The sequence below is a fragment of the Podarcis pityusensis genome, assembly GCF_964106645.2.
Source record: "Podarcis pityusensis genome assembly, chromosome: 5".
Taxonomy (NCBI): Eukaryota; Metazoa; Chordata; class Lepidosauria; order Squamata; family Lacertidae; genus Podarcis; species Podarcis pityusensis.
The window spans coordinates 3746065-3773979 of NC_138032.1; the positions used below are offsets into that span (position 1 = coordinate 3746065).

Below are 27915 nucleotides of genomic sequence, written 5' to 3' on the forward strand. Positions count from 1 at the left end.
TTGCCTGGTTCAGTTGCTGGCAGTCCTTGGCTCAAGCCAGTAGTGTCCAGAGCACATCTTCAGTTGCGTTGACCACCAACCCTTTCTACACTCTTTTTCCTTTCATCTGTTGGCGTACTATGGATTTGAAACAGTGAGACTTTTAAGGGTGAAAAACACCTCTCTAGCCACTGTCCCAGGTTGGCAGCGAAATCATTCCCTCATATTTGCTCAGCAGGTAGGATGCAATCATTTTTTCCCCTCCTTTTGTTTTCCATTCTTTTCAAAAGATGGAAGATTGTGGGTAAAACTCTTACTGGGTTGGGGTGGTCTCTTGCAAAATGATTCATTATTTACACAGCTCCATTAGTGTTCGCTGTGTGTTGCATTGTATCATATTGTTATACTGCACCCCAATTTCTGAGAGATATTTCAGGGTTTCCAATGTGCATTTAAGGTCAGTTTCCTTCAAATGACATCATTGGAGGTTTGTGTCTTTTTTGATATATGGTATTATTTGCCCAGATCTACAGGCTGAGCATAACTTAACTCCAAGAGATGTCCCAAAGTTTACATATTTCAATAATTTCTATATCATTTCATAATTCCCTCTAAGCAGTTTACAGATTAAACAGAACATTACGAAATACAACATTACAAAAGAAGATCAAATATAGAATACAATAAATATCCTAGTCTAAATAAGTATAATGAACAGGAAGACAATATATTTGTGTAAACATAACTTGGGGAGACGAGATGGTTGGACAGTGTTCTCGAAGCTACCAGCATGAGTCTGACCAAACTGCGGGAGGCAGTGGAAGACAGGAGTGCCTGGCGTGCTCTGGTCCAGGGGGTCACGAAGAGTTGGACACGAATAAATGACTAAACAACAACTTGGGGAGAAACATTCCAAATAAAAAACACATACAGATACAGATCCAAAACTCAGTCTCTCTTGATCGCTGATTTTGTGTGTCCAAAATCTGTCACTCTTTCATCCTCTCTCACATGGACATTATAATGATAAAAAAAGGTAGGAAAGCATCTTCAATCATCGGCTCCTATGGCAACAAATCACCTACACGACCACCTTCATTCAATGAAATTGAATTTTGGAAGAGTTGGGACAGATTAAAGGAGGTACTATCTTTACACGACACACAGTTAAACTACGAAAGTTGCTACTGCAGTTTCTTTCCCCACTTAGGGCCACATTCCCTTCTAGACAACTTTCTAGGGGCCACTTATGAGCTGTATTTATTGCAGGATGCTCTATTGGGAATCTCAGGTGAGATCCACACACAATGGAAGTTGCTCCCAGTACCAGTCACCACACAGAAACGGCTTAAGGTCCGAATAATTTACTGTTGCAGAAGATAAGGCTCACTAAAACAGTTCTGGACATAGATAGACGCAGCTTGTAGGCTATTGCAGATACAGATATGTACAGATATGTACAAGTGCAAAGTATCTCTGTTGCTCCAAATAAACTCCACCAATTCAAGATGTAACGCTGGACAAGTAACACCAACAGACTGATGTCTCACATACTAACTGCAAGCTAACAGATAGATAACTGAGCCGACACGCATTAATCACAGATACCGTTGTGGCACTGGGTGAATGCCCAGTGCCTGGGCTTGCTAGCATACGTGAGCCAATATCAACATTCCCCCAGCAGCGCTTCCTGCTAAACGAATCGGAGAATGTTTTGGACACAGTCGTTGCAAGAGCTTAGCAGCTGGGAAGGCTCGGTGTCAGCGCCCAAAAATGCAGGTAAGCTCCTCTCGCTGATGACACAGTCATAGGGTGCTTCCAGAGGTGGTGATCTTCCTTCACAGCTGGAGGCAGCAATGTTTCTGAATACCAGTTGCTGGAAGCCGCAAGAGAGGAGAGGGCGCTTGCGTTCAATTCCTGCTTGAGGGTTTCCTGTTGTTGCATCATGTCCTCATTCTTCAGAAAAGGAAGCATGTTTATGAAAATGCTCTTGAGTCTGCTGCCTGGAGAATAAAGGTAAAGGTAAAGGGACCCCTGACCATTAGGTCCAGTCGTGGCTGACTCTGGGGTTGCGGCGCTCATCTCGCTTTATTGGCCGAGGGAGCCGGCGTACAGTTTCTGGGTCATGTGGCCAGCATGACTAAGCCGCTTCTGGCGAACCAGAGCAGCACACGGAAACGCCGTTTACCTTCCCGCTGGAGTGGTACCTATTTATCTACTTGCACTTTGACGTGCTTTCGAACTGCTAGGTGGGCAGGAGCAGGGACTGAGCAACGGGAGCTCACCCCGTCACGGGGATTCGAACCGCCAACCTTCTGATCGGCAAGCTGTGTTTAACATGGTTTAACCTGGAGAATAGGTTTGTCTTAACTGCCAGCACAAATCACAGCTTTGCACATGGAGGCTTCCACTACGTCGGCGTGCAGAACCTCCAGCCTGCCAGGGGTCCATTTTGTCTCATCGGGCCATTTTCCCCAGACCAGTACACCTGCCCTTCAGCTGACAAGACTGGTGGCAGCACAGGTGGGAGGATAGGGTTTAGTTCTGTCTCTGGACACCTCAGCTGCTTAGAGCGTGGTGCTGATGATACCAAGGTCTCAGGTTCAATCCCCATATGAGGCAGCTGCATATTCCTTTAGACCAGGGGTAGGCAACCTAAGGCCTGGGGGCCGGATGCGGCCCAATCGCCTTCTCAATCCGGCCCACGGACGGTCCGGGAATCAGCGTGTTTTTATATGAGTAGAATGCGTGCTTTTATTTAAAATGCATCTCTGGGTTATTTGTGGGGCATAGGAATTCGTTCATATTTTTTTTCCAAAATATAGTCCAGCCCCCCACATTGTTTGAGGGTGGACAAACCCACGGCTGAAAAAGGTTGCTGGCCCCTGCTTTAGACGTTTGCTGAAAACTTGTCTGTTGTTTAATTGTGTTTCATTGCTTTTAGATGAGTTTAGCAGTTTTTAAATATTTTAAATTTGTTTTGTTTTGTTTATATATATATATTTTTAATAATGAAGTTTTTTTTTGTTTTTGCTCCTTTGGGCTCCTCTGGGAGGAAAGGCGCAGTATTTACTTATTAAATTAATAAATCTGTTTCAGATTCACCAAGCTCAGACTCCTCCCAGACAACATTTAGTTTGGCAGCTTCTGAGGGAGACATGAGGGCTGTCATGCGCTTCATGAACCACTTTCTCCACAAAAGCCACCAGGTATCTGCACCGCAACCCTGCCCTCGCTTTCCCTGCTACAACATGAGTTCCTTAAAAATGGAGGCGGTGGGGGCTTCTTCCTCCAGTCACATAATTCAGGAATACTTTGAACTGGGCTCGAACCCAGCAAAGGGCTCGAACCCAATTCTGGGCTGCATCAATAGGAGTATAGCATCTAGATCAAGGGAAGTAATAGTGCCACTGTATTCTGCTCTGGTCAGACCTCACCTGGAGTACTGTGTCCAGTTCTGGGCACCACAGTTCAAGAAGGACGCTGACAAACTGGAACGTGTCCAGAGGAGGGCAACCAAAATGGTCAAAGGCCTGGAAACGATGCCTTATGAGGAACAGCTAAGGGAGCTGGGCATGTTTAGCCTGGAGAAGAGGAGGTTAAGGGGTGATATGATAGCCATGTTCAAATATATAAAAGGATGTCACATAGAGGAGGGAGAAAGGTTGTTTTCTGCTGCTCCAGAGAAGCGGACACGGAGCAATGGATCCAAACGACAAGAAAGAAGATTCCACCTAAACATTAGGAAGAACTTCCTGACAGTAAGAGCTGTTCGACAGTGGAATTTGCTGCCAAGGAGTGTGGTGGAGTCTCCTTCTTTGGAGGTCTTTAAGCAGAGGCTTGACAACCACATGTCAGGAGTGCTCTGATGGTGTTTCCTGCTTGGCAGGGGGTTGGACTCGATGGCCCTTGTGGTCTCTTCCAACTCTATGATTCTATGATTCTATGATTCTAAGTAGGCACGGCACTGGAGTAAAACATTCCCTGCGGAACGCCCCCAGAAGAGTCGTAGTTTCCAAATCTTTCCGGGGGCAGCCCCGCAGAGAGCATGTTGCGGTAGTCAAGATGGCTTGCCGCTTTTGCTAATCCTTCTTGAACTCATCTTCCTGTCCTTGGTTGGGGAGGCTAGGAATTACCTGAGAAGGTCAAGTTCCTGGACTGCATAGACCTCATCAGCGCAAACCTCGACAGCAGTAAGGCGGGCTACGTTGGTCAACGTCACTACAACCCGACCCTGATAAGAGAAACTCTCATGGTGAGTAAGTCGACCCATGTACATGTGAGTGCAAACGATGAAAATAGCCCTAAAAAACTCCTTCTAACGGAGCCCAAGGAAAGATTAGCACTAGAAGTGTTGTATAGTGGGAAAGATGGGCAACAGACACAGCTCTTTTAAGCAACAGCTCTTTATTACAGCACTTAGCACTACTCTAAGTCTCTCTGAACAGTGAAGCTGGCTGCTTTATATAATGCTCAATAACCTGTAACAGTAACAAATTCCAACTAGCTACCCAATCGGTGAAAGCAACTCTCAATCCTTCATTTGCATACTGGTGGCCCAGAGTGAGAACTGCAGCCAGTCTGAATACATAACAAGAAGCCCACAGCTTTATGGTTTGCCCGTTTTGATCCTGCCTTGGGCTCTTTAAGAATGACTTTGCCTTGGTAATTGTCTCTCTGTTTGGCTGTGGGAAAACCATCGTAGGAAAACCTCAAAAAGGATATCATTGAGATAGGGCAGAAATGGCCTAGACTGGATGGAGCCGCTCCCTTAGGAGGAAAGGTTACATCATTGGGGGCTCCTTAAACATAAGATGCAAGCTTAGTCGGTAGTACATGAGACGCTTAATCTCAAGGTTGCGGGTTCGAGCCCCACGTTGGGCAAAAGATTCCTGCATTGCAGGGGGTGGGACTGGATGACCCTTGTGGTCCCTTCCGACTCTACAGTTCTTTGATAGTATAAGTATAGGGGGAACATGTGCAGCCAAAACAGCAGCACCCATTCATAAAGAGAGATGTGTAGCCAAAACAGCTACACAGAGAGATGGAAATGCAGAAACCAAAAAACAGAACTCCCTGAGGGGGAGAACTTCCCGAAAACAGCCCAGAAAGGACTGGGCATGCTTGGGGGGTTTGTAATGCTTGCAGACCTTGTGGAGAGAAATTTGGAAGCAGGTTGGAGGGGGAATAGAACAAAATGCCCTAGAGCACTTCACGCTGCAACTCTGGGTTGCAGCTCCTACTTGTGCTCTACAAGAATGCGTCTCATGAAACCTCCATGGATTCTGCTTGAGTACGACGTCCTTATTTTGCCATTCCAGTTCCTTCTTCCTGAAACGGGATCCCCGTCCGTCGAGGAGCGGATCATGGCCTTGTCCAGAATCACCAAGCTGGTCTGCTGCGTCACGTCCCATTGCACACCCAAAGTGAGGCCCAGTCGCCCATTCGCAGGGCTGGTTTGGTTTAGCAAACTTCGTGGAAGTAGTTCAGAAAACCTCCAAACTACACCTGAAAGTAGTTCCCATAACTGCTGAACAATTCACCTGCAGTTTTTAAGTGTTGCCATATTCTGAAGAGCAAAAAGAGAGGACACATTTACAGATTTTAGCTATGGATCGCTATGGCGAATCATGAAAAATACTGTAAATGGAGCAATTCACTCTCTGCACGTGCTTTAAGATACTTTCTTGCCGTTCTTAGGTACAATTCTATGCTTCTGTGATTTTACACTCCAGCCCAGCAACTTTTAACCTGCGTGGTGGGGATTATTTGTACTTGAACTGTTTGTCGAATCATAGAATCGCAGAATCGGAGAGTTCGACATGAACTGAATTTGCTCACTTTGTTAAGGGACGGGCGTGCCAAACTTGGACTAGAACTAGTTCCCTTTCAGAATGAGCTTTCTGAGCTCAGCTGACACCAGTCATCAGGGGTAAAATGCCCGTCACGATGACTGACAGTCGGGGGGGTGTTGGTGGGGGAGGAATTTATATATGTGTAAAGAATGAGGACTTGTTTAGTGCAAAGATTGCCTGCCGCACTGAGCTGTATCCCCATTAGGACGTGCTGGATTTTTCAACTTTCAAATTCCCCAAATGAGGGATGCTAAAAAATTGTAACACAACTTGGGAATTCAAAAGATATTTTGGTTAAATTAATATAATTTAGTTTTGCTTGGTGAGTAAAATTGCATAGAAATCATTAGAAATGATTGCCAAGTACTTGCAGTTATACTATATATTAATATTGCATTGTTTTTATTTTTATTAAGCAATACCTGGCATTTTCAGAAGGTAAAATTAAAATTATTTGGTTTTCCAAAAGCCGTTTATGTGCTTCTTCCTCAAATGTACTTGCCAAGCTAAATGTTGTCCAGTCACAAAAATAATAGCAGATTTGAATTCCTCACACCCAAAAGCATTTTTTAAAAGATCCCTCACCGAAGGAATCTGAAAAAATTAAGTTTCACCCCTTTAAAATAACACTCTGTAGTAGCCCATGTCAGTGTGCCACCTTCACAGGAAAGAGTAAAGGGGTGCATTTGAGGATATCTTGGCAGCAGGGTCCAAATCCATAGGGAGGTTGAATAAGGCCTGCTTCTCTTTGCACCCCACTGCAGCCATGGTGGGTGGCATGACATAAAATGGCTGCCGTGGGGTGCATGGGATGGCACAAAATGGCTGCCGTGGAGTGCGTGGCATGCCACAAAATGGCTGTTGTGGGGTGTGTGGCATGGCACAAAATGGCTGCCATGGAGTATGTGGCACGACACAAAATGGCTGCTGTGAGGTGTGAGGTGTGACACAAAATGGCTGCAATGGTTGCTGTGGTGTGCAAGGGATGGCACAAAATGGCTGCCGTGGAGTGTGTGGCATGACACAAAATGGCTGCTGTGGGGTGTGTGGCATGACACAAAATGGCTGCCATGGAGTATGTGGCACGACACAAAATGGCTGCTGTGAGGTGTGAGGTGTGACACGAAATGGCTGCAATGGTTGCTGTGGTGTGCAAGGGATGGCACAAAATGGCTGCCGTGGAGTGTGTGGCATGACACAAAATGGCTGCTGTGGGGTGTGTGGCATGACACAAAATGGCTGCCATGGAGTATGTGGCACGACACAAAATGGCTGCTGTGAGGTGTGAGGTGTGACACAAAATGGCTGCAATGGTTGCTGTGGTGTGCAAGGGATGGCACAAAATGGCTGCCGTGGAGTGTGTGGCATGACACAAAATGGCTGCTGTGGGGTGTGTGGCATGACACAAAATGGCTGCCATGGAGTATGTGGCACGACACAAAATGGCTGCTGTGAGGTGTGAGGTGTGACACAAAATGGCTGCAATGGTTGCTGTGGTGTGCAAGGGATGGCACAAAATGGCTGCCGTGGAGTGCGTGGCACGCCACAATATGGCTGCTGTGGGGGGTGTGGCATGACACAAAATGGCTGCCATGGAATATGTGGCATGACACAAAATGACTGCTGTGAGGTGTGAGGTGTGACACAAAATGGCTGCAATGGTTGCTGTGGTGTGCAAGGGATGGCACAAAATGACTGCTGTGCTGTGCGTGGCATGACACAAAATGGCTGCTGTGAGGTGTGAGGTGTGACACAAAATGGCTGCAATGGTTGCTGTGGTGTGCAAGGGATGGCACAAAATGACTGCTGTGCTGTGCGTGGAACGGCACAAAATGGCTGCCGTGGGGTGCGTGGCATGACACACAGTGGCTGCCACCCTTGAGGAGGAGTAGAAAATGAGGTACTGTAGAATGATTCTCTCCTGCAGGGAATGAAGGACTTCAAGATGGGGAAGCTGGCGGGGCACCTGGCGCTTTGCAGCAAGGACTCCAGCGAGAGCGTATGCCACTGGGCGGCCGACGCACTCCACTGCCTGTACACCCTGATCCTTCACCAGAAGAGTAAGAGCAAGGACCTGCCGGCCTTCCCCAAGATGGTTCATGGCGGGGAAAGGGAAATAAATGGGTTGGCATGTTGGCAATAGCTGGGAAGCTGGATGTCCCGCCAGAGGAGATAAAGCAAAAAAGGTTCTTCGCTTAGAGCAGCCTTTCTCAACTTGTGGGTCCCCAGATGTTGTTGAACTACAACTCCCATCACTCCTAGCTAGAAAGGCCAGAGCTCAGGGATGATGGGATTTGTAGTCCAACAACATCTGGGGACCCACAGGTTGAGAGCCGCTGGCTTAGAGCGTCTTCAGATTGGCAAGGGTGGCTTCGCCTTCTGAGCCTGTCTGGTGGAGGCTTGTTTCATGGCTGCTCCTGCTATTCTCCCAGGCTGTCTGTCAGCCCAACCCTGCCTTTCTGAGGGCCAGGTGGAGAGCCCTGGAGGGCCACCTTCAGGGTCTGGGTCTGAGCTTCCCTGCTGGCCGGCCTGAAGGAGTCTTGGGCGGCCTTCTTTCGCTGCGCCATTCCCTCTCCGCACCCTGCTTAGGGGTGCCCATGGCCCATGAGCTGACCCCCAACTCCTCCAGCTCCACTTTCCATTGAGGTGACCCAGTGGGGAAATCCGTGTCGCGTGGCCCTTCAAAACCTCCAAAGGTCACTGTCCCAACGCTAATAGATGGTGAGTATTGGCACCTATTTTGGGGAGTGGAGGGTGCAGTACTGTATATCTATATGTATCTATATATCCCTCTCTATATAGATATACCGTATATATCTGAGTTTCTTTGTATCTATCTATAGCTATAGCTGTAGCTATATCAATACAGTGGTGCCCCGCAAGACGAATGCCTCGCAAGACGAAAAACTCGCTAGACGAAAGTTTTCCGTTTTTTGAGTTGTTCTGCAAGACGAATTTCCCTATGGACTTGCTTCGCAAGACGAAACGTCTTGCGAGTTCTTGCGAGTTTGTTTCCTTTTTCTTAAAGCCACTAAGCCGTTAATAGCCGCTAAGCCGCTAATAGCCGTGCTTCGCAAGACGAAAAAAACCGCAAGACGAAGAGACTCGCGGAACGGATTAATTTCGTCTTGCGAGGCACCACTGTATCTATATCTATACAGTGGTATCTCAGGATGCGAACGGGATCCGTTCCGGAGCCCTCTTCGCATCCTGAGTAGAACGTAACATGCGACTGCACGTACGCGGGTCCGTTTCGTCAATACCGCGCATGCGCGTGACGTCATTTTGAGCGTCTGCACATGCGCGAGCGGCAAAACCCGGAAGTAACGCGTTCTGTTACTTCTAGGTCGCTGCAGAGCGTAACTTGAAAACGCTCAACCTGAAGCATATCTAACCCGAGGTATTACTGTATCTATATCTATCTATATCTATCTATCTATCTATCTATCTATCTATCTATCTATCTATCTATCTAATCTCTGAGTTTCTTTGTATGTTTCTTGAGGCCTGATGAAGCCTGAGAACGACACGGAATTTATGGAGCTTATGCAGGACTGGAAAGAGGAAAAGATCTTCTGGCTGGCCTGGTTCTCTGACATCAGCACCACCACTATGGTAAACCTTTTTCACCACCTCCAACGTGTGTCTTCTTCACGCCTGGCAATTTTGGGCGTGGACCTGTTTTACAGGTGCAACTGAAGCGAATGTAACCAACACAGGAGTTTGGAAACCCATCCAGTTAATCTAGATTAATAAAATTATGTTTTGTTTATAAAAAGGAAGCACATCCAGTTGCGCACAGGCTGTTAGGATATTTCCGTTCCACCTTAAAAGGGAGCAGGCTTTGTGAGTCTGCATATTTCCTGTTCACAGGATGTTTATGTTTTCTGTTGCTTTCGTTTCTCTCTCTGTGTCATAGACACTGAACCAGGCAGTCATGTTTTTCTTTGTTCTGATCAACGCTGAATAAAACTTGTAAATAATGCTCTCCTGAGTGCGACTTCTGCTGTGCATTATCTGCTGATAAAGAGTGTGCATCGGCTCTAGAATGCTCATGTCGCTAATTGCTGATACTGCGTGTCTACGGGAGGTCGATGGATCGTCCAGCAGCCGGCTTGGGGGCCATGATGGACTTTATCTCCCTGGCAGTATCCAACAACAGGTTATGGGCCCAGCACGCTTCCGCTGCGCATGCAGAGAGGCGGGACGGGCTGTGTCTTGGTGTTTACCGTGCAGCCAAGGGCACACCTGGGTTTTGAGCTAGTGATCGTATAACTGAGCCCAGGACTGTGCTTTGACTGTCAGTGGCTCTTCAAAGGTCCTTCTCTGCTCCGCTGCTGTATCTGAGATCGTTTCAGTGAGAGAGTTTAAAAAAAGAAAGAATGAATATGAAAAATGCCCAGCACTCAGAAAACTGAGTGATGGTGGGGGCAGCAGGGATAATAAAAAAAAAATAGAGGGAGAGGGGATGCAATGGAGTATCCAAGAAATGGCTTGGCTGTCTGGCTGTCAGGTAGGAATCCTGAATAGGACCATTTAATGCTGCAGATTTTTAATTCCTAGTCCCAGTCCCCACTCAGAGGGCTCGTCCACACATCCATTTGCCCCACAACTTTCCCCCAAGTAAAATCAATTTTTACTGCTGAATCGGAGCAAATGTCAATTGGTTGGCCTCTATTTTTAGCACTGGTTAGAAGTGTGGATGAGCCCTAACACTGCACTGTGGTCTTTCATATGCATAAGGAGAGCACTGCGACCTTTTCTGCAGCACCAGAATCATAGAATTGGAAGGGACCACAAGGATCATCTTGTCCAGGGTTTCCCAAACGTGGGTCTCCAGCTCTTTTTGGACTACAACTCCCATGATCCCTGAGCACTGGTCCTGCAAGATAAGGAAGATGGAAGCTGTAGTCCAACAAGAGCTGGAGACCCAAGTTTGGGAAACCCCGATCTAATCCAACCCCCTGCAATGCAAGAAGCTTTGGCCCAAAGTGAGGCTCGAACCCACAACCCTGGGATTAAGAGTCTCATGCTCTACCGACTGATCTTAAGGAGGGTCCCAAAGCGAGTCGGCTGATCCTGAGATAGGATCCCACCCATGGTGGATCCCAGCTCTTTGGTGTAACCGCCACCAGGCTTTCAACGCACCCCTTCCGTTTTCAGAAATTCAAAAAATGCCTCCATTCCGACGAGCAGATGGACTTCCTCCTAGCAGCCATCAAGGGCATGAGGGATGACAACCTTTACCACACGAAGGCTGCCATCCTGATGCTGAAAGCCATGCTGAGGGATCCCCAGCCCGTTTTCATCAAGGTACGCTGCCTTGGAGACTCCCGTTCCCCCTTCTCCTCTCTCCCCAGTCACCTCTTCCCACCTCTTTTCCCCCGCAGGTGCCCAAAACCACCAGGTTCATGTATTTCAGTCTGGAGCACATCGGAGACCCGCAGGCCCGCCTGGAGGTCTTCAGGTTCCTCTTGCTTCTGGGGAAGAGCCGCCCTCAGGATGTGGTGAAGACCCTCCTAGCCTGCTCTGTCCAGTGTGACAGGTGAGCGGGATGGACAGGGGGATTAAAAAAAAATTGATTTAAAATCCTTTTCGTACTGGCTAAATCAGTGGTTCTCGAACTTTTTTCTCTGGGCCACACTTTCAGAATAAAAATTTGCCTGTGACACACCGATTTTTTGTCGATAAAAATATATTGGGAAAGAAATAACTCCTAGCAGTGCTTGATTTATAACACAGAACACAACTACTTTGTAATATGATCATGGGACGTCCAGAAAGTATCAAACAATACAGCTATGTAAGAAGGTGAATCATTTCCAAAATGTAATTATAAACGAGCATGAAACTTAAGTATGTGTACAAACTCAGTGAGAGGTGTGAGCTTACTTCTGCCAGGTAATCTCATTTATATCAGGGTGGAATGTAGACACACATTAAAAAACACTGTGAAAATGCTTTTTTTAAAAAGCGTTTTGAAAAATATATTGAATTTGCCATAAGCTCATCACTGCCATCTACTGTCATGTTTGTATGATTCAGGTAGGTAGCCATGTTGGTCTGATGCAGTAGAAATATATTTTAAAAATTGAAAAATGTCCAGTGGCACCTTAGAGACCAACTAAGTTTGTTCTTGGTATGAGCTTTCGTGTGCATGCATCGTATCTGAAGAAGTGTGCATGCAGATGAAAACTCATACCGATAGTTGGTCTCTAAGGTGCTACTGGACAATTTATTTTATTTTATATATATATTTCTATGTTTGTATGATGCACTTAAAACACACTTAAAACATTATATTTGCAGCTGTATAGCTGAGTCCCAGGTCTAATTTGAGACAAGCAAACTCTCATCTCATCAACGCAGAGATGCCTTTCTTTTTTCCCCTCTCTCATATTTGTCAGAGCTGAACATCCCTGCTCACAACAGTAGGTCGTGGAGAACTGCAGAAGAACAGCCAATGCTCTTTTCCTTTTTTTAAAATTAAAAGCACATTTATTCACAAGTTACACTCCATCTTTCTCCAATCCCACAGAATGATCCCTCAGTCCTAAGTCCCACATCACTGCCTAGCCAGTGCTCTTGAAGAGAGGGGCAATACACACATACTGGTCTAAATCGCCTTTCTCTCGTTTTGCCGTAATCTGAACGCATTTCGTGCGCCAACCAAAGCCCCTGCTTCTCCCCCCCTCGCAGCACCGCCTCCGCCATGTGGAACAGCTTAACCTGCTTCTCCGACACTTCGCAGAAGGTCCTGGCCGTGGTGCAGTCCATCCTGCAAGAGCAGCCGATCTACTGGGATGGCCACAGGGTTAAGGCCTCCTTGCGACCCTTGGCTGTAAGTGCTGGCAGGACTCTGGCCCCCAAGAAAGCACCCAAAGAGCAAAGCGGCCCTGTGCGTGACATCACCAAGGCCCATCCCCGGGGCTGGCCTGCCCACGAGGCAGAGGGAAGCGACCCGCCTCGGGCGGCGGACTTCCATGGGGCAGTGCCACTGCAGGCACAGCACCCACCCCTGCCACTGCTGGGTCACGCAGTGGCAGCAGCTTCCGGCTTCCTTTCCCGAAGCCGCCACGCAACCCGGTAAGGGAGGCAAGGTGGGGGGGGGGCGGGTGCCACCCTTGCCTCAGGCGGCAAAATGAAACAGAGCCGGCGTCTGGGTGACCATTTGAGGCACCTAAGGACGTGGCCGGGAAGGGAAGTGGGCGGGAAATTCCTCTCCTTGCTCAGGTACGATCAGGCGCCTTGACCGACCTCCCAGGCCAACTCAGCGTTTTACGAGATCTTGAGGCGCCCGTCCCCAGCCTGCCGGGAGGTGCTGAAAGAGATGTTCACCACGCTGTCCATAGCAGTCCTCTGCCAGATCTCCTTCGCCGTGTACTTTACACCAGAGGAGACGGATGTCTACACGACGGCCTGCATCCGCCAGGAGATCGCCACCCCTCCTGCTCCTTTCAGGTGCGCTTCCTTCGGTTCATCCCAGATTTTCCCTGTTTGTCACAGGCAGGGTCGACTGATACTGCGGTAGCCCTGTAGCCAGGGCGTCCGGACGCACGCAGGCAGCTCCCTGCTGAGCCGGACTTCGCTCCTCGTCCGGCCCAAGGTTGTTTTTGGGGAAATTGTCTTTTTAATTTGTGACATGACACACAGTGACAGCCTCCAATTGAAGAATGGCAGCTTCTGTATTGTCACACCGGGCTTTGCTTTTGCAAGTTTCTGGTCCTCAAGGCTGCATGCAGAAAAAAGCCTGAAAATGCATGGGTGTTTTCTTCAAAACGCTTAACGGCGTGGGGTTCACATGCGAGTGACGGTAGCCAGGATTGCTGTGATCAAGGGAACAACTTCAGCACAAGTTGGTCTCCGCACCCCAATGCCTGTGGTGCCCGGGACTCTGTGAAAGCCAGCTATCTTTTACCAGCATAAACTATGAGGCACAATGGCCTACCCAAATCACTGAGGTAATGCACCCCACCCCATGGAGGAACTGCTGTAAACCCGGCACAAGAAATCCATTCTAATACGGATTTGGCTCTGTGTGCAGGTCTGCCTTGAAAACTTTCAAAGGCCTCATCAGGCGAGCAGGAGATGAGGACCTCATCCTCATCATGAACAAGAGGAGAGGTTCAGAACTCCTGTTGCATCGCAGGACCCACCTGAAAGGTCTCTCTCTCTTTGCCAGGTAAGCACATCGCTGTTAAAAGGAGCAGTGAGATCTGAAGGTGTTCCAAAGATCTTTGGGGAAGATCCCTAAGGTGTGGAACTTCATATCAGCCCCATAACAGGCTGGATGGCATTGAATGTGGACCTGGCAGCCGGGTGGGAGAGTGAATGGAACCAAGCACCTTGAAAGGGAGGAGGGAGATAGAGACTCTGAGGTCTAAAACCATTTCATTGTCCAGATAGGTAATTTCTCAGTTAGCACCAAGAAGCCGTTTTCAAGTGTCTCCAAAATAGGAGCTGCCCATAGACGCTGATGGAGAAAACAAATATTTAATCATGACTGGGATTGGGCCACTAGCATGTCCAGTCCTCCCCCTCCCCCATTCAGCGAGAATGGAATCTGCTCTGCAACATTTTGTTGCAGGGCCTTCCTTGTGTATTCCAAGGAAGGTGGTGTGTTATGACAGCTCTGTAGTCAAAGCAGGAGGGCTGAGAAGCAAGAGGGAAAGAAGACATGGCTGGCTGGATCATGGGAGAAGAACACTCCATATTGCAATGCTTTGGACACCCAGTGTTTCTGTTTTTCAATGACAAGAGAGATAGTCAGGGGCGAGGGAAGCGAAAGGATGTTGCCTTACTTGCTGGAGATTCTGGAAAGCGAGGGGTATCCAAAACACATCACTGTGATGCCTTTCTTAATTGAGGTGAGCCTTGTTTTATGGAGGTAGGTGGGTCTGATTAATTGTACAGCTGATCCGCCCCAGCCCCTCTTAGACTCCCATCTGCTTCCCCCAAGAGCATCATAGCCAAAGCCATTCCCCCAACCCACATTTTTGACAAATCAAGCTGTGCACAGTTGTTTGCAGCGGACTGCAAAGGCTTCCAGAGCCCAGCGCACAGCACCTCCCGAGCCACAAAACTTAGCTGTGGTCACCTGTGCTTGGCGAGCCCTGCGTCTCAGCTGCTTGAAGGAGTTTGCAGAGACCAGTGCAGAGAGCTTTGCAAGCCCTGACGCCACATATTTGGCCCTTGTGGGCCAAACAGGGAGGTCTGGCAAGCAGAGCTGGCCCCCCCATAAGGCATGCTGAGGCAGTCGCCTCAAGATGACACATCCAAGGAGCACGCAGCTTGATAATAATAATAATACCTTTATTGTCATTGTACAACCTGTGTACAATGAAATCAAACGAGCTCCCCCCCCCCAACACTCAATCTCTTATCGAACAACACACCACCTCGCAAGTCAATTTCACAGTGTCATTTTCTGTTCAACAGCCTAACAGGCCACGGATAGAAGCTATTTTTTACCCTGTTGGTACGGCTGATTATGCTTCTATATCTCCTGCCCGAGGGTAGAAGATTAAAGAGGTGATGGCTGGGGTGTGAGTCATCCCTGATAATTTTTCTCGCTCTCCTAAGGCAACAATCCCTTGCAATGTCATCTTGCCACCTCCTGGCCTCCTCCTTCTGCTCCTCTTTGGCCTGATCCAGCAGGCTCTTTTCATGTTTCCATGTTCTGCACATTCTTCTTCTGTTCTAGTTCCTTCATAAGGGAGCCTTAGCGCCAGCTATGGAAGATAGCATCATTGAGCAGCTGTGCCGGCAGGTGAAGGCCAGCCGGCTGGAGCTCAGATCCCTAGCTCTCGACGGCATGATTTGCTTTTTGGATCATCAAGAGAAGGTGAGAGAGACACAGTGATCTACCAGTAGACCAATAGGTCTTCCCAGTGGGTGGGGAGCCTACCATCCTCTAGATCAGGGTTTCCAAAACTTAGGTCTCCAGCTGTTTTGGGACTACAACTCCCATCATCCCTAGCTAGCAGGACCAGTAGTCAGGGATGATGGGAACTGTAGTCCCAAAACAGCTGGAGGCCCCCGTTTGGGAAACCCTGCTCTAGATATTGCTGGTTGCCTAATTACACCTGCTGGACAGAGGTTCTGTATTCTCAATATTATTATAATCATCATCATTATCACCAGTTTTCAATTTATTATAGAACCATAAAGATAAATAAACAATAACAAAAATTCAATAAGATATCCAGCTTAAGGCAGGGCATGCAAAACCTAAACGAATTGAATAATAACACACAATCTAAGATCATGACAGCCACATTTCTCTAGAGGGCATGGGGATAGATACCTGTGAGTCTGAAACTAAGCTATATGAAATAAAATCCCTCCACACTGAGTAGAAATGACCAGAATATTCCTGTCCATTAGAGACCCATAGCTTATGTGTTACTTTTTTCTGCAGTAACTAAATTCCAAATATTTTTATACCATAATGATATTAGTCTTTGGGGTTGTTTTTTTTACGATTGCCATTGTTGTGCCATAGGGATCCCAGCAACATCTGTGTCGGATGTTCCTTCCGGCAAAATGTCTTCATGGTACATGTCCACATATTTAGTAGGGAAAACGGAGGAGGGCATTCCCACCAGAGATGGGGAAGGAAAATCCCTTTATTCCTGCAAACTCTCCAACAGTTTGATGAACAGATGTGGAATTCATAAGGAACATCTGCATGTGCAGATGCTGATTTTTTAATGGCTTGGAATCCGAAATACTTTCTGGCCCATGTCCTCTACGCCACCATTTTAATCTTTTCGACAAGGAGGGCGGGGAACCAGCCATGAGGTTTTGGTTCTCTGCAAGCCTTTTTCCTCTGTGGCATCTTGTGTTCTGTTCAAAGCTAAAGATTCCCCGGAAGAAAGACACGGAAACTAACTTTGTTGCTTCTCTGGAGATCGGTGACTCAGCCTTTTGTGTCGCGCAGATGAAAAAACTGAAGCCTGCCTTTCCAGATATCATAGCCAGGGTGCGCGAGGCTGACAGAGACATCAACGTGAAGGCTCTCAGGCTCCTGCCAGACCTCCTGAAGTGTCAGAGCAGGGAAGTGAACTCCCTCACCGTCGAGGTGGCCACCAGCGTGATGCCACTTTTTGACGACGTGAGTCAGGCCAGGTGCAAGTGGGGCAGCACCCGTGGGCGCAGGGCAGGCCCCAGTGGTTGGGTGTAGAGTTGGTGGGAATGATCTCTTGGGGAGCCACCCAATGTTTGTGTGTGTCTACAGCTTTTCCCTGCCATTTTGTGCTTCACTTTCATCCCAGCACATATCAAGATATGAGCACCATCAACTTGGGGTTTTTTTACCCCTGAAATGCATACGTATCTCTATTATTGATACTTTGGGGGGCTGGGAGTTAAAGGAGATTGGAATATACTCGGAGTCGAGAGTGGATTTCATGCTCTTTATTCAGCTCATAGTGGTGAGGAGGAATGGAAGTTCCCCCAGAATGTCTGCTTTATATACATTATTTACACAATGAGCCCCACGTGATTGGCTAATTCCGGGATTCTCCTGTAGGCCAATCAGGTTGCGGATTCACTTCCACCTGGAGCTGGATTGGGTGGCTCCTGTGGAGCAATCAGACTGCTGCATTCTGGACCCTATTGTTCTAGGACCAATCACACTGCTGCATTCTGAATCCTATTGTTCTAGGACCAATCAGACTGCTGCATTCTGGACCCTATTGTTCTAGGACCAATCAGACTGCTGCATTCTGAATCCTATTGCTCTAGGACCAATCAGACTGCTGCATTCTGGACCCTATTGCTCTAGGACCAATCAGACTGCTGCATTCTGAATCCTATTGCTCTAGGACCAATCAGACTGCTGCATTCTGGACCCTATTGCTCTAGGACCAATCAGACTGCTGCATTCTGAATCCTATTGTTCTAGGACCAGTCAGACTGTTGCATTCTGAATCCTATTGTTCTAGGACCAATCAGACTGCTGCATTCTGAACTCAGTACATGACAGAGATGGAACTGGTTGGGAAAGTATAGCCAAGTGTATCTTCAGAAGGGATGGGAGTTATTTCCTGGTGCAATCCTGGGCCTGACAATGGCATTGAGAATGGCCAGGGTCTGCTCCATCTGTTTTGCTGCCTGGGTTGAAAATTTATGACACCCGACTGAGCTGGATAGCTCAGTCGATATAGCAGGCATAGGCAAACTCGGCCCATCATCCCTAGCTAAACAGGACCAGTGGTCAGGGATGATGGCAGTTGTAGTCCCAAAATATCTGGAGGGCCGAGTTTGCCTACGCCTGCAGTAGAGCGTAAGACTCTTAATCTCAGGTCCATGGATTTGAGCCCCATGTTGGGCAAAAGATTATTGCATTGCAGGAGTTTGAACTAGATGACCCTCGGGGTCCCTTCAAACTCTACAATTCTACGATTCTCTCCCCACCTTTTCCTCCTCCTCCGCTGTTGTATGCAAGGCAGGATCAACTGTTCTTCCTCATAGATTTCCCTCCCGCACCACAAGCCTTTTTCTGTGGTCCACACATATTCTAGCCAGGCAAAAGCAGTATGAAACAGGGCCAGCGGGGGGAGGGGGTGTGGCCTGTGGAAGGAGGGTGTGGCCTGCAGAGAGTTCTAAGGGCTGGACAGAGCAGCCTGGAGGGCCAGAGTTCAGGGCCTGCGGTTCCTTAGCCCTTCCCTGGAGATCTGGGAGGAATTGTGTTTCCCTCCTGAGGGCGCTTCGGTCCTGACCCTGATCATTTCATGATTCTGGAGAGCTTATTGACTCTGCTGCTGCATCCCAGCTTGGGTTGGCCCTTGAAGGGGACAGCAGCCCTCCGCTTTCCCTGACGGCATTTCTCCGCCCTTCTCAGCACAGGCGTCCAACAAAGTGAGACTGGCTGCCATCTCCACCTTCAGCCACCTGTTTGAGATCGTCCAGTGGGGAGGCAAAGAGCAGATGAAGGCGCTCGCTCTCCAGAGCCTGGTCCCCCTGATGGTCCATCTCCAGGACAGTGTCCCAGTGAAGAAGGTAGGCTGATGCAGTTGATCAGAAAGCAGCAAATCTTAGCTAACACACCACCAATTACATGCCCTCTTAAACAATCTAGTAGTACAATCAGCAGCAACTTGGCCCTTGACAACCTTCAGAAACCTCCTCCTAACGACAAAATAAGGTAAAGGGACCCCTGACCATTAGGTCCAGTCGTGGCCGACTCTGGGGTTGCGGCACTCATCTCGCTTTATTGGCCGAGGGAGCCGGAGTTCAGCTTCCGGGTCATGTGGCCAGCAGGACTAAGCCACTTCTGGCGAACCAGAGCAGCGCACGGAAACGTCGTTTACCTTCCCGCCGGAGTGGTATCTATTTATCTACTTGCACTTTGACGTGCTTTCAAACAGCTAGGTTGGCAGGAGCTGGGACCGAGCAACGGGAGCTCATCCCGTCGCAGGGATTCGAACCGCCAACCTTCTGATCGGCAAGTCCTCGGCTCTGTGGTTTAACCCACAGCGCCACCCGCGTCCCATCTCCTAACAACAAAGGGACACGGCAAAGGGATGGTATCTGCAATATACAAAATACTACTACAAAATCCCACAAACCCCCTAGACGTAATAAAAAATAATAATGGGAGGACGGCATAGGCTATGAGATTAACCCGACCCAATGGACTAGAATGTGGTCTAAACCTCCCTTCAAATCCATATCGGTGAAAAGGAAAGAACTCGCTCTGAAACTCACAGGTGGTACCTAACACCACAGAAACTTAACGCTAATGCGCCCAGGAGCCTCACCAAAATGCTGGAGAGGATGCACCTCCATAGGCACATACCTCCACATGTGGTGGGAATGTCCCAAAATCCAACTCTTCTGGACAGCAATCATACAAAAGATATGCAAAATAACTAAGCAAGTATTAGAAGTCACCCCAGAACTGGCCCTACTAAACATCTTCCAAGACAATAATGCCCACTCACAACACAAAGCGCTCATAACCTGCCTACTCTCAGCAGCCAGAAGCATCATAGCCAGACACTGGAGAGACCCGTCAGGAGTAAGCGTAGAACAATGGTACCCAATAGTATGGGAAACAGCCTTACTAGAAAAACTAGCCAACAAACTGAAACTGACATGGGGACAAATAGAAGACGCCTTCACCCCGGTATAGCTCCCCTTTATCACATACACAGCCCAACAAGACAACGACACAAATCCGCCAACAGCACACAAATCAATCTGGCTAACCTGATTCAAACACAGACACACACCACACACACACACACACACACACACACCCTAGTCACACATGAAAACAACTTTCACTCCAGCCAATCAAAGACAATCAACCACACCCTAGGCCACCGCCAAACTCTCTCACCACTAAAGAAATACAAGCAAACAGTAACGAGAACCCACACAAGTGACGCTGACACAAAATCCCACACATACACTAAGTAGAATAGAAGCATTGCCCCCCGACCCCACCCCACCCACTATTCCCCCCTCCCCCTCTTTCCCCCTTTTCTTCCTAATATAACACTAATGTCTCACAACAAATGAAACTGATCTGTAGAAAACGGAACATGAAAAAAGAGACATTGCACATACTTTTGTAAACCAAGAAATCTTTAATAAAAACGTATTTTAAAAAAGGGGGGAAAGAAAGCAGCAAGGCCTCTCGGCTAGGATGTCAGCAACTGGTGTCCAAGCCCTCATTCCATTAGCGCAACGATTTAGGCTTGTCAATGGTGGAGCTAGCCTCTCGGAGCGGAGATCCGCCCATGGGGGCAATCCGCGAGGTGGCATGATCCGGTGGGGGGCCAATCGCAGCCCGATCCTCCCGGCGGGGGGCTGATCATGGTGTGGTTGTGCAATCCTCCCGGCAGGGTGTTTTTTAATATTTTTTTGTGGTGAACTGCCCCAAGATTTATGGAAGTAGGGCTGTATATTAGTTATTATTATTATTATTATTATTATTATTATTATTATTATTATTAATTTATTCTTCAATATTCTGCCTGAGTTTTCAGCAGCTGCAGTGGCAGAAGCTGTTACTCCCACCCTCACTTCTTTTACAGATGTGTTGGATCACTCTGAGAAGAGCTGACAAGTTTCTGAAATCCTTCATCCAGTTGTCCATCCGGGAAAACGAAACCTGGAACTTCTGCAAAAGTCTTGTGAGCGCCTCTTGTTTATGTTGTTTTTCAGGGAGTGGGCAGCCAGAGAGCGATGGGGAAAAAATTGGGTTTTGATGTTACTGTTGTTGTTACATTGTGTATTTTGTGTTTTTATACTAAAAACCACCCTGTGAGCCTTGGTTGGCATATAAATTGAATGAATAATTAAAAATAAAAATGCACATATTGGTGGAAATAACCTGCATTGTACAGCAGAAAAGTGCTTTGGGGGAAAATGTTTGCATACAAATATATGCCTATTTGGACTTGGGCTGGGTGTTCATCAGTATGCAGATGATACCCAGCTCCTACCTCTCTTTTAAATCGGAACCAATGAAGGCAGTGAAGGTCCTGTGTGAGTGCCTGGAGGCGGTTGGAGGATGGATGGCAGCAAACAGATTGAGGTTGAATCCTGACAAGACAGAAGTACTGTTTTGGAGGGTCAGGGGTTGGGCGGAGGTGGAAGACTCCCTGGTCCTGAATGGGGTAACTGTGCCCCTGAAGGACCAGGTGCGCAGCCTGGGAGTCATTTTGGACTCACAGCTGTCCATGGAGGCACAGGTCAATTCTGTGTCCAGGGCAGCTGTTTACCAGCTCCATCTGGTACATAGGCTGAGAACCTATCTGCTTGCGGACTGCCTCACCAGAGTGGTGCATGCTCTGGTTATCTCCCGCTTGGACTACTGCAATGCGCTCTATGTGGGGCTACCTTTGAAGGTGACCCAGAAACTACAACTAATCCAGAATGCGGCAGCTAGACTGGATTAGTTGACTGGGAGCGGACGCCAAGACCATATAACACTGGCCCTAAAATTCAAAATGTTGGTGCTGACCTTTAAAGCCCTAAACGGCCTCGGCCCAGTATATCTGAAGGAGCGTCCCCACCCCATTGCTCAGCCCGGACACTCAGGTCCAGATCCAAGGGTTTTCTGGCAGTACCCTCACTGCAAGAAGTGAGGTTACAGGGAACCAGGCAGAGGGTCTTCTCGGTGGTGGCACCTGCCCTGTGGAATGCCCTCCCGTCAGATGTCAAGGAAAGAAACAACTATCTGACTTTCAGAAGACATCTGAAGGCAGCCCTGTTCAGGGATGTTTTTAATGTTTGATGTTTTATCATGTTTTTAATATTCTGTTGGGAGCCACCCAGAGTGACAGGGGAAACCCAGCCAGATGTGCGGGGTAGAAATAATAAGTTGTTGTTGTTGTTAGGAGAAATTCGCACAGCAAAACTGCTGAATTTTCATAAAGACTTATTAAAATAATAATAATAATAATAATAATAATAATAATAATTTTTATTTATATCCCGCCCTCCCCAGCCGAAGCCGGGCTCAGGGCAGCTAACAACAATAATAAAATAATAAATGAAATAATAATAATAACAAGCAAACAAACAATAAAAAACAGCTAATAATAGTAATTGCAAACTGATGTGGCAGTGTAGAAAACTGAACTTAAGGGTGGAAGATTGAGAGATTGAGAGGAACCAGAACAGGCAAGTCCACCTTTGCCTCCTCCTGTATTCCCTTCTCTCTGCATAAGACTATTCACGCAGTGCATGGTTAAACTATGGAACTCCCTCCCACAGGAGTTAGTAATGGTCACTGACCTGAGTGTCTTCAAAGAGGATTAGAAGAATTCATGGAGGAGATGGCTGTTGATGGCAACTAACCTTGATGGCTGTGCTCTGCCTCCACGGTCAGAGACAGCCACGCTTCTGAAACCCAGTTGCTGGAAACCACAGGAGGGGAGAGTTGGTCTTGTGTTCAAATCCTGCTTGTGGGTTTCCCAGAAGAGGCATCTGGTCGGCCTCTGTGAGAACACGATGCTGGACTAGATGGACCGCTGGCCTGGTCCAGTACGTTCTACTGATGTTCTTGTGCAAGACTGGTAGGCTTGGGTCGACCCTGCCCAGGCTCCATCCTTGCTCATGAGGAATTGTGAAATATACTCGGAGTCGAGGGTGTATTTCATGCTCTTTATTCAGCTCATGGTGGTGAGGAGGAATGAAAGTTTCCCCAAAGTATCTGCTTTATATACATTATTTACACAATGGGCCCCACATGGTTGGCTAATTCTGGAATTCTCCTGTAGGCCAATCAGGTTGTGGATTCACTTCCATCTGGAGCTGGATTGGGTGGCTCCTGCAGACCAATCATACTGCTGCATTGTTCTAGGACCAATCAGACTGCTGCATTCTGAATGCTATTGTTCTAGGACCAATCAGACTGCTGCATTTTGGATCCTATTGTTCTAGGACCAATCAGACTGCTGCATTTTGGATCCTATTCAACTCAGTACATATCAAATGGCATGCATTGGAAGGAAGGCAGAATTTCCTCACACAGCTCCCTTCTCTTTTGGACCTGCCTTCCAGGTGAAGCGCTACAGAGAACAAGGGGAAGCCATCCTTCTGGATCAGGCCTTTGCTTACCTGGAAAACCCCAGAACCGCTTTGAGAGATGGAGCCATCAGGCTGTTAGGCAAGTTATGTTTATTATGAAATTATTGGGCAATCATTTACATTAGTTATGCACATGGTGCTTCAGACAATGTCTCTGGGAAACAACAACAGCAGAGGGCAGTTCCCTGCCCTTTAAAACTTCCAGATCTCCTGCTTCTTAAGCACGCAGGGGAGTGTGTGGAGTTACCCAGGGATTTTTTAGAAACCCCAAAATACTGTGCTTTTTAAAAATGGATAGTGTGATTTGTGAGATTGGACCCATCGCATCATAAAGCAGGTGAAGTCACACCAAAGTTGGTCTGCCATCTTTGATTCAAAATGGTGCCTAGAACCTAGACTCCTCACCTCAGGAACGCTCTTGTCAGGTTTGGTGTCCCAAGAGGCGTCAGAATGCCTAGAAAACAGGCAACGTACAAACCATTTTCCAAAACATATAGCAGATTCATCCTGATATATTTGCAGGACGGTTGGCTATTTAACAAGTGCTTGTTCTGATTTGTTTGTGAGGTGGTTAGATGACATTGGGTCAACGCAGCTGATCTCCCACACTTTCCAGTTCACTTTTCCTTACTGCAGAAAGTCCAATATTTTGGGGAGGAGGGTTTGTTGCACAAATACTGTAGCTGCACAACCTGAATTTACTAAGCACCAGAGGGTGAAGGGACAGAAAATGCAGTCTCACATTCTTAGCCTTAGGTTTTAGCTGGAGATGAATGATGGAGTCGTAGTGTTGGGAGAAGGCAAGGGGTCATTTGGTTCAACCACCTGCAATGCAGGAATCGCAAGGGCAGGATGAAGATGAAAGAACAAGTTTTCCATAGTCATGTACAGCTTTCATTTGCCCTGTCCGTGGCTATCCTAAATGAGTCCATGCTGAGCTGAGCCGTTAATTTTTCACTTGCCTCTAGAGCGAATTAGGGGCAGAATGTGCCAGGGAAGGGGGGAAAGCTCTACGCATACTGCCATTTCCGAAATGGCATGGCTAAGCCTTGTGACTTCACCTAACTGAACCCGCTACCTTTAGCCTGTGGAGACATGTGCTCTGCCATTGGGCTACTGCAATTCCCTTGGTGGTGCTGGAATAGGGAGCCAGGAGTCGGCTCCCCTAAACTGCGTTCACCCTGTAAAAAGGTAAAGGTAAAAGGACCCCTGACCATTTCGTGACCGACTCTGGGGTTGCAGCGCTCATCTCGCTTTATTGGCCGATGGAGCTGGCGTACAGCTTCTGGGTCGTGTGGCCAGCATGACTAAGCCACTTCTGGTGAACCAGAGCAGCGCACGGAAACGCCATTTACCTTCCCGCCGGAGCGGTACCTATTTATCTACTTGCACTTTGACATGCTTTGAACTGCTAGGTTGGCAGGAGCAGGGACCGAGCAACGGGAGCTCACCCTGTCGTGGGGATTCGAACCGCTGACCTCCTGATCAGCAAGCCCTAGGCTCTGTGGTTTAACCCACAGCGCCACCCGTGCCCCTGCGTTCACCCTGTAGCCCCTGGCAAAACCTGTTGCTGGCATCTCTCCGTGCTTCAACATTTGTTTGTCATTCGGGGAGTGGCAGCCCTTTCTGACCAAGCACACGGCGGGCATTTCTATCCGTAGAAATCATCGCTCAGGAGTCAAAGCACCAAGGAACAGTAAATGCCATTGCAACCGGTGAGTAGGAATGATGTTTGGGTGCCCCTGCCCTGCCCAATTCTGGCTCTGCCACCTCCTTTTCTGACTCTACTTTCTTCTTTTTTGCACTGGATTTATGCTCCACCTTTTTTTCTCCAAGGAGCTCAAGGGGGCGTTTGTGGTGGTCCCCCTCCTCAATTAATCATGACAACGGCCCTGTGAAGTACAGTAGGTTAGGCTGAGAGTGGGTGGCTGGCCCAAGGTCTCTTGAGCAGAAGATTGGGGGGCGATGGCATGTACATCATGTGCACAGGATGGTGGGTGGAGCCAGGGGGGGTGAGGCCAAATGCCGCAACAGTACGGATTGTTCTCAACATTGAGGGGACCTGGCTCCCTGTTATGTACTGAGTTGGTATATTTCACTCCCCCCAAAAATTGTATTGGGGGGCCCAAAGGAACCTGGCCCCCTTAGAGTTGGTATCTATCCTTTGTACGCATGGTCTTCATTGCAGCAAGTTTCCTTATCCACCTTTTCACAACTAGGTCCCAGGATGGGTTACAGCAATGTAACCAAGTAGTTATAAATAAAAGGAAAAGTGTTTCAGTTATAAAACTGTGCATATTTCTTTAGTGTCTTGATGGAATTATTTTATTGTGCATCTTGATTATGAGTGTATGTGCATATCTATACAGTGGTACCTCTGGATGCAAACGGGATCCGTTCCGGAGCCCCGTTCGCATCCTGAAGCGAACGCAACCCACGTCCGCACATCTGCGCATGCGTGGGTCGCAATTCACCGCTTCTGCACATGTGCGTGACATCATTTTGAGCGTCTGCGCATGCACAAGTGGCGAAACCCGGAAGTAATGCGTTCTGTTACTTCTGGGTCGCCACGGATCGCAACCCGAAAAGGCTTAACCTGAAGCGACTTCAACCCGAGGTATGACTGTATCTAGATAGATATATCATGGTTTAACACTTGTAAACTGTTTAGAAGCCACCTTGGCAACCAAGATGTGTGTAAATCAGCAAATAATGCTAATAATTCTAAAAATATATTTAAAAAAGAAAAACAAAAAAGGAAGCAGTGAAAGCGTCTCTCTGTGGCTGTTCTCTGTGTTTTCCTTTCCCTCCTCGCTTAGTCCTGGATCTTGTGAAAGTGGAAAATAAATCATCCCACCTCAAAATGGCGGTATCCGACATAACGGAGGCCTTGGGGCAAGAGGAGCAGCCTTCAGGAAACTTCCTGGGAAGATGCGTCAGCAGACTCAGAAGGATCTGGAAGAGATAGAAGCTTTTCCTCTGGAAAGGGGTGGGGGGAAAGGTAAATTTGGACTAACTGTTGCTGGCAGCCATCTTTTTTAAAACCAAAAAATAATAATTTTTTATTGGTTTTTAGACAAATGCAATAACAATAACCATTAAACATCCAGCAAGTGTTTGTTCTAGCCATTGACTTTAGACACAAGCTCACACATTCAGTGTTCAAACCTATTACGGTACTTAACCTCCCCACAGAGAAGGCTGAGCAGCTGTTATAGTAAGGTCTTGTTATTCCTTTATTTCTTTGATTTTGTTCCCGCCCTTCTTCCCAAAGGAGCCCAGGAGGGCAAACAGAACAATTTAACAAACGAATATTTTAAAAACAGCCTGGCAGACAGCAAGTGATGAATTCCTGAATGAGCTACGCAGGAGCGCCTAGTCTGGCATCCGCTCATGATGGTTTTTGCAGCCTCTCCTTCCGCAGACCTTGGCGGGGAAAGGAGCTTTGTAGACTCCAGTGTAGTGGTTCTCCCCTTCAACCATGCCTTCGGTGTGGGTTAGGCTGGTTTTGCAGACAGTCCCTCTCGAGGGCTGAACCCCATCAGGACCCGTCACCGTACAGTTTTGACCTCCACCATTCAACCCAAGCATCCCCTCCCTACAATCCCTTCCCAGCAATCGACTCAAATCGCAGGGGAGCTCAAGGTCTGGAGGGGAAGGGACCAAACGTCCCATGGAGTGGTCCACAGACAATGCCCTTTTCTCCTGTAAACTCAGGTACCTGTGTCTTCTACTCCTGTTCGCCTGCCCCACCAGACCTTGTTCAGCCATGACTTGTCTCCATCTCAGCCTTGACTCACCCAAGCTATCTTCCATCCCAGGCCTGCTCCGCCAGAAACCAGCTCCATCTCAATCCAGTAGCCACCACCACAGGTTTGTTGCTGTTGGTTTGCCAGGACCGACTCCCTGGGCTTTGACCAGGCCAGTTGTTCCTCGTTGCCTGCCTTGGCGCTTGGGTTTGAATCATGCATCTGATCCTGCCTACGGTGTCCGGATCCACTCCCACCCCAAATTGCTACTGGGTGTTTTAATCTCCTCTGCCTTCCTCGGGTTCCTCTCCCCAACAACACCTCATAAAACTCCCTGACTTTGCTCTACTTACAGAACAGGTGTCTCTTCAGCTATCCCAGGTGAGAAATCGGCCATTGTTCTCTCTAAGAACTTTGCTCAGTTCCCCCTAATAATCCATTTGTGCTTTTGGTCCTCGGCATCTCAGTTCCAATGAAATTTCTGGGATATGCTTATTGTGAAGACAAAGCTTTTCATCCTCAAATCCCTCCATTATTTTATGTATTTATGTGTGTACCTCAGTATTGATGTCCTGCCTTTCAGTACCAAGGCATGTTCAAGGTGGCCTACAAAATAAATGATGTGAAATTAAGCTGAAGTGTAGTCTCTGGTTTTATGTGCTGGCACATCCCAGCATGTGACCTTTGTTGCTCCATCTTCACCACCCAGTGGTCTCCTGCAACCTCAGAAGACTCTGCCCTCCTTTTCTGCCTTTGGCACAGCCCCTGTAGCAATGCTT

The 27915-nt window shown here is 47.9% G+C and overlaps 1 protein-coding gene across 6 annotated transcripts; it reads left to right on the plus strand.

Moving 5' to 3' along the window:
• Positions 1 to 14: 14 nt before the first annotated feature.
• Positions 15 to 27768, plus strand: LOC308478123 (maestro heat-like repeat-containing protein family member 7). 6 transcript variants are annotated; one of them, XR_013986870.1, is made up of 22 exons: positions 17 to 217; positions 1664 to 1758; positions 3079 to 3188; positions 4109 to 4234; positions 5301 to 5405; positions 7762 to 7894; positions 9340 to 9449; positions 10998 to 11147; positions 11225 to 11379; positions 12534 to 12675; positions 13099 to 13295; positions 13879 to 14016; positions 14593 to 14701; positions 15538 to 15678; positions 16777 to 16950; positions 18687 to 18839; positions 20885 to 20983; positions 23361 to 23466; positions 25049 to 25102; positions 26207 to 26388; positions 27105 to 27260; positions 27492 to 27768. XR_013986870.1 is itself a non-coding variant. In XM_081007454.1 (21 exons), the coding sequence occupies exons 2-20, from the start codon at positions 1689 to 1691 to the stop codon at positions 26353 to 26355; spliced, it is 2421 nt and encodes an 806-aa protein (XP_080863580.1). In that variant the 5' UTR covers positions 17 to 217; positions 1664 to 1688; the 3' UTR covers positions 26356 to 26388; positions 27105 to 27768. The 6 variants fall into 6 exon arrangements, 5 of the variants coding, with proteins under 5 accessions (XP_080863584.1, XP_080863580.1, XP_080863581.1 ...); XM_081007454.1 differs by having other exon boundaries at positions 27105 to 27768; XM_081007455.1 differs by having other exon boundaries at positions 18 to 179; positions 27105 to 27768.
• Positions 27769 to 27915: the final 147 nt, after the last annotated feature.

What these genes read in the sequence shown, in the direction of transcription:
- LOC308478123 (XM_081007454.1), top strand. Translation starts at nt 1,689, where the DNA reads ATGTTTTGGACACAGTCGTTGCAAGAGCTTAGCAGCTGGGAAGGCTCG. An exon ending in TGATAAGAGAAACTCTCATG is followed by an intron (nt 4,235 to 5,300) that starts GTGAGTAAGTCG and finishes TTGCCATTCCAG; the next exon opens with TTCCTTCTTCCTGAAACGGG. An exon ending in TGATGCCTTTCTTAATTGAG is followed by an intron (nt 14,702 to 15,537) that starts GTGAGCCTTGTT and finishes CTTCTGTTCTAG; the next exon opens with TTCCTTCATAAGGGAGCCTT.